We start from the raw sequence: 12639 nt of genomic DNA, 5'->3' as shown, positions 1-12639 counted from the left end.
ATTTTTTTTTAATTCAAAATATTCTCATGTTATTTCTTTCCTGAAGTATTTTGTTTTATTTTTTCACAATAAATATTCTTATTACAATAACAACACAATGAGAACCCCGAAGCAACAACTGCAGGATGCATTGAAAAAAATCTTCTAACAACCTATTCAAAAAATAGTTACACTGTCCATATAAATAACATTTCAGATGTGATGCACAATACGATTCGTGTGCAATAACAACATTTATGTTCTTTTCTTTTCTTTTCTTTACTTTTTCTTTTTTATTTTTCATTCACAACAATCCAGGATTTTCTTTTTATCTCCGTGGGTTCGGGAAAGAAGAGCTGCAACCGATCAAGAAGTGGCTTTTGTGCTGTGCTCATCAAGCCAAGAAACGATATCACCAAAAACTCGAAGTATCATCTCATCTGTTTCGCCTTCAAGAAGGGAATGATAAGCATCCATATAAAGGTTGAGTTTCTTGTCCGAACAGCTAGCCTTTTCATACAAAGCCTTGCTTACGGATGGATCAGTCACTACATCAGCCTCCCCGTGCAGGATCAACAATGGGAGAGAGACCTGTAAAGATCATAGACACTGTCAAGTCACCTAAAATATGCAGTAGGTACTCTCCGCTAACAACATTTCTGCAGACACGTTAATGACCCCATACACATGTTTCAGTGGTCTAATACAGCCTCTAGCAAGTCAGAAGTAGCATACTTAAAATTATTGATGAAATTCATCTGGCTAGTTATGTTAGTTCCCAGAATTCATTTAAGCAGAAAGAAAGATTAGGACATGCCCAACTGTAGACCTCTGGATAAAGCACAAGGAATGAAAGAGCAGACAGAACAGGACAAAATAAGATGCAGTGTGAACAAAACGTTGAAACACTATTGTAGTTTTGGATAGTGTAATAGAAGTGCAGGGTAGTGAACATACATCTTGCAATCGTCGTTCAATCTCTTGGGTGGTTCTGAGTAACTGTACAGCAGTTTGTAAGCGTGGTTTATGCCTGTAAGCAATAACATTGTAGGCTGCCTGCATTTGAGACAGAACGGAAACATGTCAGCCACATTTTCACACAGTAAGTTAGAAGTGCATAATGAGTTGCAAAAAGACACATTGAACAAACAGCAGGGAGAGGAACAAAACGCCACTACTACACAATCCTACATTTAATATTCATATTCTAAGTTGCAACTGGCAACCTTAATTTTTGTGAAATTTTCTTTCTCGAAATGATTTGTTAGAGAAAAGGGAGAAAAACAAACCAATTTTCTCTTATTCAAGTCTCTGAATGCCATATCTGCGAAATCCTTTTGTGGAACTAGCTTTTGCTTTGGAAGAAATTGAGCTATACCAATTAGGATTTGTGTCAATAACCATGGTGGAACCATGTCGTCTGCAATCTAGACAAAAGGCTTTCAGTTAATTAAATACACAAATCACTCTGAAGAGAAGTATCTATTATAAGCAATTTCAATACATTACTTTGCACATAGGTGCAACAAGAATGGCTCCGTTCCATGAGTTGGGTTCTTTCAGGTGCACCTTCAGAGCAACTGCTCCACCCATAGACTGTCCAAACAAGAAGCTTGGGAGACCACGGAACTCTGGGTTCTCTGCATCCAACAACCAACAAAGAAGTTTGTATCCAGATCATTCAGAATTAATTGCCAGCATTCTGATCATGCTCAATTAAACTGAGAACTAAAAGCATATTAAGTACAGCATGATAGGTTGTATATGAGGCGTTCATCTCAAATTTAAGATGACGACATAGAAGCACTAGTTTAAAATTTCGGAGGCTCGCATCCTTTATCTATTTCTTTTATTTGTTGGAGATGAACAATTATAAGGAGCAAATGCTTCAGAAACCTGCTATCCAATTTGTTCATTTGGGAGGAGGAAACTGATTTCAGCAGGGATAAGATCAAAGAATGTAGTGGCTTTCTGTTTCCATGCCATAATGCTTCATGTGAGACATAAATGTCATGCATAAGGTAGGACACTAAAAGGCTAAGGCCTTCTGGAGACTTTATTATTGTTGTCGTTGTTTACTATTATTTATTAAGAGAGATATTAGGATGTTGATGTATGCAACGAGCACATAAATCTCTCTGTTGTCTAGGAATTTACCATGATATTCATGATCTAGTTGGGTGTAATGGTAGAAGCTTGGACTAGCAAGCATGAAAATGAAAGTCGAGTCCTAGAGCAACAATTTTGTGCAAAACAATACCAAAGATTAGTCCAGCACCTCTATAAGCAAGACCAACAGTAAGTAATGACAATCTTTTATCAGCTCATGAGCATGATTTAACTTCTAGAATCTGAATTTGCATCTTTGTTCAATTGAGAACGTAATAGAGCATCCTACAATGTGGTAACATTTAGAAAACATGAACCACCTTTGTCATAGAAGTAAATTTCATATGAGTAAACTAAGGCTAAAAGTAACAAAGGGTGCTGCTGTGTGCAAACACCGCGATACATAGGATTTGAAAATGCAACTTCTACAATTACGCCTATTACAAGTGCTAATCTGGCAGGCATTGGACATGATGGCAACATCTAATACTAATTATAGAATTGTGAAATGTGATCTCGATTTGATTATTGTCTTATATTTGAACTTTCAATTGTCTTCGGGGTATTTAAAATGTGTTGGATTTCTCAAGGTTGCAGGCCTGGAATGGAAGTTGCACATCTGAAGCAATGAGTGAAAATTGCAGAATAAATTCTATGCATTGGGTGTTGGCAAGGTATCAGGAATATATATGACATTTCAACCTAACACCAACATTGCAATTTTTCTAATTTTCTAGGAAAAGAAAAAGTGGCATACTTATGGAAAGTCAATCGTTGTCTTGGTCACGATAGAAAATCCCTGTTGGTTGGAAATATGATGATTTCAAATTAAAATAACCTCTTAGACATGAAACAACATCAACCCCCTAGTCCAGTTCACACTTGGAGCACCAAGAAGCTATCGGTTGCATTGACAGAAAATAGGATAACAAGAAGTTTTGTATTTAAGGAGTTGCAATCCTATCTCTGGAAACAAAGTATTTAGCTATCATAGACTTCTTACAAAAGGGTTCCCTTATGACTAAGCAAAAAAAAACTACCAGGTACCAGACCTTTCACTTCTGAGTAGTGCTCGATGACATCATCGACCAGCCTTTCAAAGCTTGGTATATAGCCATGAAGACCTTCTGAAAGACCAAATCCTGGAAAATCCATTGCAAAAACTCCATATCCAGATGATGCTAACTTCCTAGCAATTCCTGCAAGCGGTGCCATAAAACAATTAAGTTCCATTGATCTCACAATACAGAATATGCCACTTCGAATTCTTGTCATGAACTACATGCCTTCGACAAAAAATGTGCAAGTGTCTCCATAACCATGACAAAAACAAACCACTGCTTTGGGAGGACAGGAAACCGGAAGCCAACTCTTTGTGAAAATTTCCAAGCCTCTAGAGTTCACCTTATATACCTTTATAGCAAAAAACACAGTGAAAAGTTCACGTAAATACACGCCAATAGCATTCAAAAATACTAGACATGATGCCAAGGTTCCATATATATATCTAATACTAGTATAACAAGTGACGGCTTCAAAGATTAAGCATACTTGATTAGCAAAAATATATTGCAGCTAAAGAAATGTGCAGTTCTTAGATACAACAACTTCTAGAGATAACAATTTCAGCCACATGTAATAAACTGAAATACTCAATGCAACCTTATTTAGCTTCATTGTTGATGTTAAAAAGAAAAAAGAAAATATCAAAGTCAAAATCCTTTTACCTCCTCCATCTTTAACCCATCATATGGCGTCTGCAACACAGTTAAACACAAATAAACATTATTAGCCACTGAACACTGGTGTGAAAAAAATAAAACTCAGGAAGTAGCTCACAAATTTGATATCTAACATTTCATCAGGTTTCACTCTCACTATGGTAACTACAGGAATGAAATGAAAGAAAAGAAGTGGCAAACACTTCTCTCAAAAGTCCCAGAAGAAAAGAACACACATAGCCTCAAATTCACAAAGGTAGAAGATATACAATTGCTTAAAACGGAAAGAGATAAAAAGACAACAGAGATTCGTTTTGGTATTCCAAAAGATTTATGAATAAGGAAAGATAATTGCCTAAAAATAGCATCTAAGCAAGCATGATCAATTAATTATTTTATTTTTCCTTGTTATTTTCCGGAACACAGAGAGAGTAAAGGACACGAATTAATGAACTTACAAGTGTACCACAATACAAAAAAACTGAGTCAAAAGCATCATTGGTGGGGTATGTGAAATGAGAACTGCACATAGAAGCAACTCAATCATTACTAAAGCTGATATCTTCAGCTTCCAATTCTAACCTTTTTTTGCACTGCAATACGAGGGAAGAAGAAGAAGAAGAATAATCCACCGTGTTACATGGGCCATCCTAATTGTGAGAAGTATCCACGTTAGACACAGTGCTACACGGAAAGGGGAATAGGATATATGATCACACGTTTATTCGAACATATATCCAACAAGCTTGATGGGTAATGGTATGTATTCTGTTCCTTATACATTATTGCTTCAAAATGAGTAAACTGCAAATGGCAGATCCTCTATATTACATAAACACCATATTAGCTGTGTTCCTGTGTTGTTGAATTTGAGGACTAGATAAAGCCAGCATCCAGACACATACCGAGTCCTAATACTATGTGGAAATCTAGAAATTTGAACTGATACCCTGATTCTAATTACTACACCGGAACCTGTCTTCAAAATCCGGAAAAATTAGTATCCATTGGACCTCCCTGTCCTTAATCATTCGGAACAATTAATGCCGATTGGACATTGGACCTCCATGGTTCCAGGTACTACTTGACCCTTGTCCACGTGCTGTGGGGGTTTATAAGATATCCCCATCAATCCTCTATCACCATTACTTGTACAGATAACGACTCAAGTAACTTCAAATATCATAGTCATCGTCATCCTTGACTAATTGCACATGAATGGGGTCGGCCACATTAATTTTGTGTCACCAACGTTTTCTGTTACATGTCATTTCGCCTACTAATAACTTCAAAATCGGCCATTGAAATTCCAAACCATAAACAAAACCTAGTACCAAATACAAATAACTACATCTTCTAATTAAAACTGAGCTCTACCCATAATTCATAGAATCAGTATGTGCAAAACAAGTCAGTCAAATGCAAGCAAAAACCAATCTTTGAAGCCAAAATACAAACAACAAACACACACACATATATAGCGATATGATATACCTTGAACAAGCAATAATCAATTGACAGCTGAGTATCTTTGAATGCTTCACGAGCGCGACGCCTCGCCGGCGCTTGGTCCATGTTCGCCTCCAAGATCGCCTGCAATTCCTCAGTGATGCCTGGGAACTTCGCCGGCTTACCCATTGCTGCTCTCTTGATTTTCTTCAGAGAGCAAACCCTAGCTTTGAATTCTACTAGCAGAATTCAAAGGTTTCAGAGATTAACCAAAGCAATAAAAAATAAATTAAAAAAAAAAAAAAACAAAGAAAGAGAGAGAGAGAGGAAAAAAAACAATTAAATGAATTAAGTGGTTGGTGGGATACTTACGGGCTAATGGAATTTTACTGCAAAGCTTTGCAGATTTGAAAGCCATGTGCCTTGTGATGATGTAAGTCTAGAGAGAGAAAGTAGAGAGAGATGTTCCTGAATGGGTGGGAGATCTGACCAGATGCTGGATGAGTATGACTTGTCAAACCGGACAAGCCATGGATGCCAATCTCAGTGGTGGTATGGTACTATATGATTTTTTATTTATTATTATTATTAAAATAGGTTTGTTTAACACACACGTTTGTGGAAAATTAATTTTGTAATTACTTATTTCGTTCCAAAATTTTAGGTTATTTTTTTATTTTGAGATGTTTCAAGATTCATAATAAATTTAAAATTTACACATTATTAATATAATAAAAAATGTATTAAAAATTATTTTCATAAAAAATTAGATTTTCATGGAAGTTCAAGAATTTTGAAACCTTGTTGTGAATGGTTCACAAGAGTCCTTGTTTTTTTTATTGTCAAGGCGACTTTAGATCGACAATTAACTAATACTCTGTTTTATTATTTAAAAAATTATTAATCGATCTCCAATATGCAGTGCAACTAAATAGTAATAATTTAAAAAGAAAATACAATATTCATACAATATAATAACAAAATTAAATTGAAATAAAATTATTATATTATTGCATTATGTCTGGACTATCACTGTTAAATGAACTAAATTTGTAATATTAAGGTTCTATTTGTTTAGATGTAAAATATTTTTTTATTTTTTATTGTTTGATTGTTGTAAAATATTAATGAAAAGTAAATATTAAAATATAATAAAAATAATTTAATTATTAATTTTTAAAAAATTATCTGTAGAAACAATTTTAACCTCAATTTATATCTTTATCAAATACTAAATAATAAAATAAAATATATATAAACAGAATTTGTTCGTTTGTATGTGTCAATGGACGTCACGAAGGTGGTGGGTCGAAGCTGAGAGGGGAAAGTTAACGAGAAAGTAGTGGTGGTGGGTGACAAGGAACGAATAGGAATATTAGGGATGACAGGAATGGATGGCCAAGATTTGGCAGAGGGAGGACAGATTTGTTTACGTTTCGACACGCGTACAAATGAATGTTCAACACTTCAAATACGTGGTTTGACTAGCATCACGTAATTGTGACGAAGTTTGGGAGGATATTGGAAAAGTCTCCCACGTCTGGTCAACTGAGGTGGGCCCATTGCGTGCGCTGTAAAATTGACTAGTTAGAGTTTTTTTTTTTTTGGGAAGTTAAATTGACGAGTTAAGAGTTGTCACAACGCTTCCTAGTGCAAGAGGTTTGGTGGCATTTCTTTTAAATTATTTTATAGGTTATATTCGCACATGTGGAGCTAAGAAGCAAATATATTTTTGCAGGGAGTCCTATTGGTGTCGTAATTGTATTGGATGCTGACTGTAGTTAGATATTATTTAAATATATATTCAATATTTTATAATAAATAAAAATAAATTTTTATTATTTTGGATATTTTTTTATTTTTTTCGGACACTTCACCAATACTTAGACCGACATTTTTAAATATTTATAACACAAGCTTATTCGATGATCTTGAAAATAATATGAGCACATTTTAAAATGTTCAACTTTTTTTATGAAGAAAAATTGACATTATATACATATGATCACAAGCAAAATATTAAATGACATTTATTTATTTAAAATTAATTAATTATTACGACAAATTAGTAGAATAACTATATAAATATATATATAGTTATATATGTGATATAAAAGTTATTACAATTCTTAGTATAAAATTATCAATGAATTAAGTTTTATAATATTATTACTCGATACATGTATATAAATAAAAAAAACTCATATTTATATATAGTCGTCCGTGTTCAAGTTGTACTAGTGTCTTACTTTTGAAAAAATTGACGCGTCGATGTATCCGTATCTTGTTGTATCCGTATCCTGTATTCGTGTCCATGCTACATAAGTGGAAAACCATATCAGCCCATTGAGTTAACGTGACTCTCCACGTTTATAATAATTACTTTGGAGTGACGTGGCAATAAAAAGTTTGAACATAAATACCCGCTTATTAGCAAGTCAATGTTTGGCTAGCTATAATGCATCCACAACCAAGGGCGAAGCTAGGATTCAATGGTTAGGGGAGCCGAACTTACAATCAGTAACCAAATACTATATATATATATTCAAGGGTGGATCCATAATTGTATAATGGGGTGGGCTAATCTATTATGGGGTGTGCTAGTACTACTAAATTTTTTTTTTTTTTTTTTAAGTTGGGCTAATTTTTTTTTTTTTTTTTGGTGGGTTCAAGTCCACCAAAGCCCATCCCGGATCCGCCCTTGTATATATTATGATTATAGTCACACAAAAATTTATCAAACCAACCGTCAGCCAATTTGTGTAAAAAAAAAAAAAAATCGACCTATATCTAGTAAAAAATGACATAAATATGTACAAAAATTAACCAAAAAAGACCAAATAATTATCTTTAAGACAATAAAATTCAGATATTATCGTATAACCAATTAACCTGAAATTAATCAATCAATTAGTTATTTAAAGAAGCTTTTTTTTTTTTTTTAATCAAACTTTCATAACAAACACAAAGGAAAATGATATTTACGCCGATGGATTTAGCCGATTTGTTAAGCAGAATCCTAGGTGGCGTCTAGCTGGCAAAAAGAATGGGCTTGCGTGCAATCCGTTCATAGCTTTTTGTGTTTGGCGACGAGCAGCGGCGACAAGGATGGTGGCGAGCTCCACGGCGGAGTGGTGAGCTTAGAGGACGGCGAAACTGGGTTTATCATGGTGGAGGTGAGTTTGGTTTTCAAGCAATGACAAATCGCGGCCATGACGATTTGAAGCCTTCAACACAATCGTTGGTGAGTCCAATGATGGAGAAAAAAGCAAATCGGCGACGGAGAGACACCGACATTGGAGAAGAAAGTAGATCGGCAACGGAAAGACGCCGAGGACTGAGAAGACAGTAACTGGCTAGCGGCTTATGGTTGCCGACAATGAAATCCCTGTAATGATGAACTTGGAAGAAATGGGTCTTCAAAGTAAGCAAAAACTTGTGATAAACCGATTGTGACAAACCGACAGCAATGATGGACTGCAGTGAAGCTGTCTACCTGTGGGACTCTTTTCACCAGTGTGGTATCTATTTCTTGGGTTTGTTGTTGATGGGTGTGTTGAGAATGTTAGAGTGTTTCTCAAGTTCATCGTAATGCTTTATTTGAGGTGGAGAAATTTTCAGTTGAGGTGAAGTTATGAAGAGATCCTTATTCGAGGTGGAGTTATGAAGAAGCACGTAAAGATAGAATTTTGAGCCAAGGTGGAGATTGTTAGGTTTGTGGCTCAAAATTTGTGTGCAAAAAATTAGTTTCCTTTTTCGTTTTGGAAGCTACGAGAAATAGTTTCCTATTGGTTTTGGAATTTAGAAAACTTGGGGAAAAATGCTAAATATTTGGGAAAGAAATTATACCTGCTATTTTAGAGTTGAAGATGGATATGGTAACTCCTTGTAGGTAGTTAATCATTGTCCAACAAGGAATTGGATTTGAAGAATACTTGTCCAATAAGGAATTGGTTTTTTGAAGACTCTATAAATAGAGATGGGTATGAGGGGTTTAGAGAGAGAGAGAAAAGAGAAAAGATGTAAGGGGTTTAAGGGTGAGTGTTGTGAAGAGAGGGGAGAGTATATGTAATTCCTAAGTGTATACATGTAGCCTCAAAAGAGTGAGTGGGGTTTTGACATGTGGTTGTATATTCTCTTCCTTGATTCATAATAGTGAAATCTCTCTCTCCCATGGACGTAACCCTAAAGTTGGGTGAACCATGTAAAATATTGTATTGTGCGTTGATGTGTATGATTGTTATCTCCATATATGCTTGTGTTGATGTGATGTGATGAGGCTTCCGCTGTGTGTGATGAAAGAGGGATTTAACTCTCAACAACAGCCGACCATTGAGTGGGTTGGAGGGAGTTGATTTACCCCCAACAGAGAAGTGGCCAGAGGAGGATTCGCAAGAGTGAAGGCCCATTAATGATAGTGGATTTGAGTCTGAGGGTTTTGTGAGTGGTGAGGATGAGTTTGATTTGGCCTTTGAGAGGCCATTTACCGCAGACCCAAATGATGAAATCCTAGCAGATACTCCTTATGTTGAGGAATTTGTTGTTGCTAGGCCTAATCTAAACAGACCCAGATGAAGAAATTGTAGAACAGAGTGGTGGTGTTGAGGAACATGTTGTTTTTAGGCTTTTTTTTTTTTTTTTTCTAAACCATTTATGCCGTTTGCCCAATTATCTGGGGATAGTGACAAAGATGCTTTGGGCAACGAGGAAGTGAAGGATGATGGGTTTTTAGGTGCCGTTAGGGTCTCGGGTAATGGGGTTTGGAGAGGATCAATAGTGCTCCTAAAGTTAAGATTTAGGAGGTTGAAAGAGGAGAAAAATATGAGTCCAAATTCGAGCCGGCTTTGGATGTGGAAGTGGTGGAGGATTCAGCCTTGGAGCGGATAGTTGCAGAGGACTATGCTGGGGAAGGCTTTGTGAGATGATGGGACAAGACAATGATGGAGTCCGGCAGTGATGAGGTCGATGAGTTTGGTTTCGCCGGAAGTTACAGAGGTTTGCAGTTGGGCTCAATCTTGTCTTTACGATATTAGCCAAATATGATTAATTTATGCCAGGTGGACTGCCACATCATTTCTGCCTAGTAAATAGGCCAGACAATTCTGCCTGAGTATCACGACCCCAAACACAAAAAAGAGAGTTAAGGCAAAATTTAAAAAACTTTCAACCCTAAAGGAAAGTGAATATATTATCTATTATTGCAATTAGGCTTAGTTTAATATAATATAGAAAGTTAGAAACCATTTATAATTACAAAATATTATGGGGGAGCCAAGTATGCATTTATCTATACTATTTTTCATTTCAAGTTGTATTAATAAAAGTTAATAAAAATTTTGGGGGGCCATGGCCCCTGCTGGCCTCCCCCTACCTCCGTTCCTGTCCACAATGGTTGTTTTTGGTCATGTTTAAGTATACATATCATGTCGTTAATAATGTTTATTCTATGAAAATATACACCACTCAATGAAATTAGTCTCCCACTTATTTATAAAAACTATTGTCAATAAATTAAAACAATGCATTTTGATTAGGTGAGCTCACCCAATACCTTTTCATTAAAGTCCCATTTAAAATGATTAAAGGAATATGCGAAAGAAAGAAAGAAAAAAAAAAACAATCACACACAAGAAGATGATTGAAAAACTTAGGTGGTTTAGACATAGATATTATAGAACTAGAGACACGGGAAAAAATAGTTGTAATAAAAGACAGGGGATGAAAAGTGCAACAAAAAATAACATGAAATGGGTTTATTAATAATAACTGTTTTTAAAAAAAAATTAAACATAGTGAAAGAAATGACATGTCATGTAATGTTCCTGATTTTTGTTATTTTTCGTTTTCTGGAATTTTCTGATTTTACGAGGGTATTTTCGTCTTTTCTCGTTTTACGTATCGGAGACCGTGGGGTGTGCCAGGTGTGCCTGAGAGTTGTGTGGGACATTTCCTTGAGTTTAGGACTCTTGAAAATGTAGTGGTTGCCATTTCGGCATTTTTCTGTTTTTCGGACCGGGAGGTCCCAGGTGGGACCCACTACCTGGATTGTTGAGCACGAGAGTTGTGTCACGGGTCCATCGCATTTCATGCATATTTATTTGTGTATTATTTTATTGTTGCAAGTGAAGTTGTGTGGTTATAAATTAGTTTATAAATATATATATATATAAAGAAAATGTGGGAAATTTTTTTGTAGTGGGACCCACCACCACTTTACCTTCATTTTAATGGCCAATAGACCATTTCTTGACCTCATTTTCTCCCTCAAATCTCACGTCTCTCTATCTCTTTCTCTCCTTCCCTTTTTCTTTTTCTTTTCACACAAATTCAGGGCTTGATTTAGCCTAGCCCTTTTGGAGTTTGATCTTACCACTTGAAGTAAAGTTGGAGAGCTCGTTGAGATCTTCAATTTGATCTGAGCCAAGTCCCTTTTGGCCAACCTTGGGATTTTTGAAATTAGAGCTTGGATTTGGAGATTTTGGGGTTTTTCTTCAATTAAGAGTTAGGGGTGCTCTAATTTATAACTTCTTTGATTCTTTGTGAAATTTTCCCCCTAAAATTGGTTATAAGCATGCTTAATTATAGTTATCTTGACTATGGTTATTGTAGGTAGTTGTGGTCATGATGATAAATGATGTTGATGTGTTAATTTCATTCTGATGAAAAACATGCTCAATATCAACATGTTGTATGTTATATGATTTTCCAATTACTACGCAAAAATTGAGATTTATTAGTTATGTGGAATTTAATTGTTAGGTTGGCATGTGGAAGCATGAGTTCATGCATGCATTCATTAGGAAGAAAAAGGGGAAAAATGTTTTAAAAACAAATGAAATTGTTTATTTTGGGAAAGATTTTTCAAAAAATGTTTACGAAAACCGAACATCTAGGAGTCGCCTAGTGGTCCATGGCGTCAGTGCGGTCTAGAGGGGACTAGGGAGAGACCCTAGCGTGGTTGAGCTAACTAGGTTGGATACGACGCCTTGGAATTGCCTTGTGGTCGTTGATGGTTAGCCAATCATCCTTTTGTGATACCTTGCACTTACGATTTGGAAGGGGAAATGGTACCGTTTCGGAAATGGGGAGTGACATTGCATAGCATAGCACATCATTGACATACCTTGTGTACTTGGTAGTTGGGTGACATATATATGTGCTTGTTGATGATATTATAGCTTTACTTATTTCCCGAGGCATGACCTCATACTCTTTTAGTCTATTCTTTATGTGGATTCACGGAATCATTAGAAATGTATCTTAGACGCTTCCTACTTATAACACTTGATATTATTTTTGATGTAAATTGAGACTATGTAGATATTTTATATTGTATGGGGAAAATGACGTTGTATTTTTGGGAACCTATTAATGTATATAT

At 35.6% G+C, this 12639-nt stretch overlaps 1 protein-coding gene across 2 annotated transcripts; it reads right to left on the bottom strand.

The window, feature by feature from the left end:
- Positions 1-98: 98 nt before the first annotated feature.
- On the bottom strand, positions 99-5796 carry LOC132316089 (caffeoylshikimate esterase). 2 transcript variants are annotated; one of them, XM_059814599.1, is made up of 9 exons: positions 5631-5796; positions 5304-5497; positions 3816-3845; positions 3375-3501; positions 3141-3287; positions 1489-1619; positions 1269-1406; positions 937-1035; positions 99-570 (listed from the first exon to the last, which is right to left on the bottom strand). In XM_059814599.1, exons 1-9 carry the CDS (start codon positions 5674-5676, stop codon positions 346-348), a joined length of 1137 nt encoding a protein of 378 aa, XP_059670582.1. In that variant the 5' UTR covers positions 5677-5796; the 3' UTR covers positions 99-345. The 2 variants fall into 2 exon arrangements, with proteins under 2 accessions (XP_059670582.1, XP_059670583.1); XM_059814600.1 differs by having other exon boundaries at positions 5304-5494.
- Positions 5797-12639: the final 6843 nt, after the last annotated feature.

This window comes from Cornus florida, unplaced genomic scaffold (assembly GCF_030987335.1).
Source record: "Cornus florida cultivar Cherokee Brave unplaced genomic scaffold, ASM3098733v1 CherokeeBrave_3.0.0_Hap2_Chr07, whole genome shotgun sequence".
Taxonomy (NCBI): Eukaryota; Viridiplantae; Streptophyta; class Magnoliopsida; order Cornales; family Cornaceae; genus Cornus; species Cornus florida.
The sequence above is the reverse complement of the archived record's forward strand: the minus strand, read 5'-3'. Positions and strand labels throughout refer to the sequence as shown.

Coding starts and splice junctions, on each gene's coding strand:
- LOC132316089 (XM_059814599.1), bottom strand. CDS start 5,676: ATGGCTTTCAAATCTGCAAAGCTTTGCAGTAAAATTCCATTAGCCC. Junction 1,407..1,488: donor TTGTTGCACCTATGTGCAAA/GTAATGTATTGA, acceptor CCTTTTGTCTAG/ATTGCAGACGACATGGTTCC. Junction 571..936: donor TTGAACGACGATTGCAAGAT/GTATGTTCACTA, acceptor TGATCTTTACAG/GTCTCTCTCCCATTGTTGAT.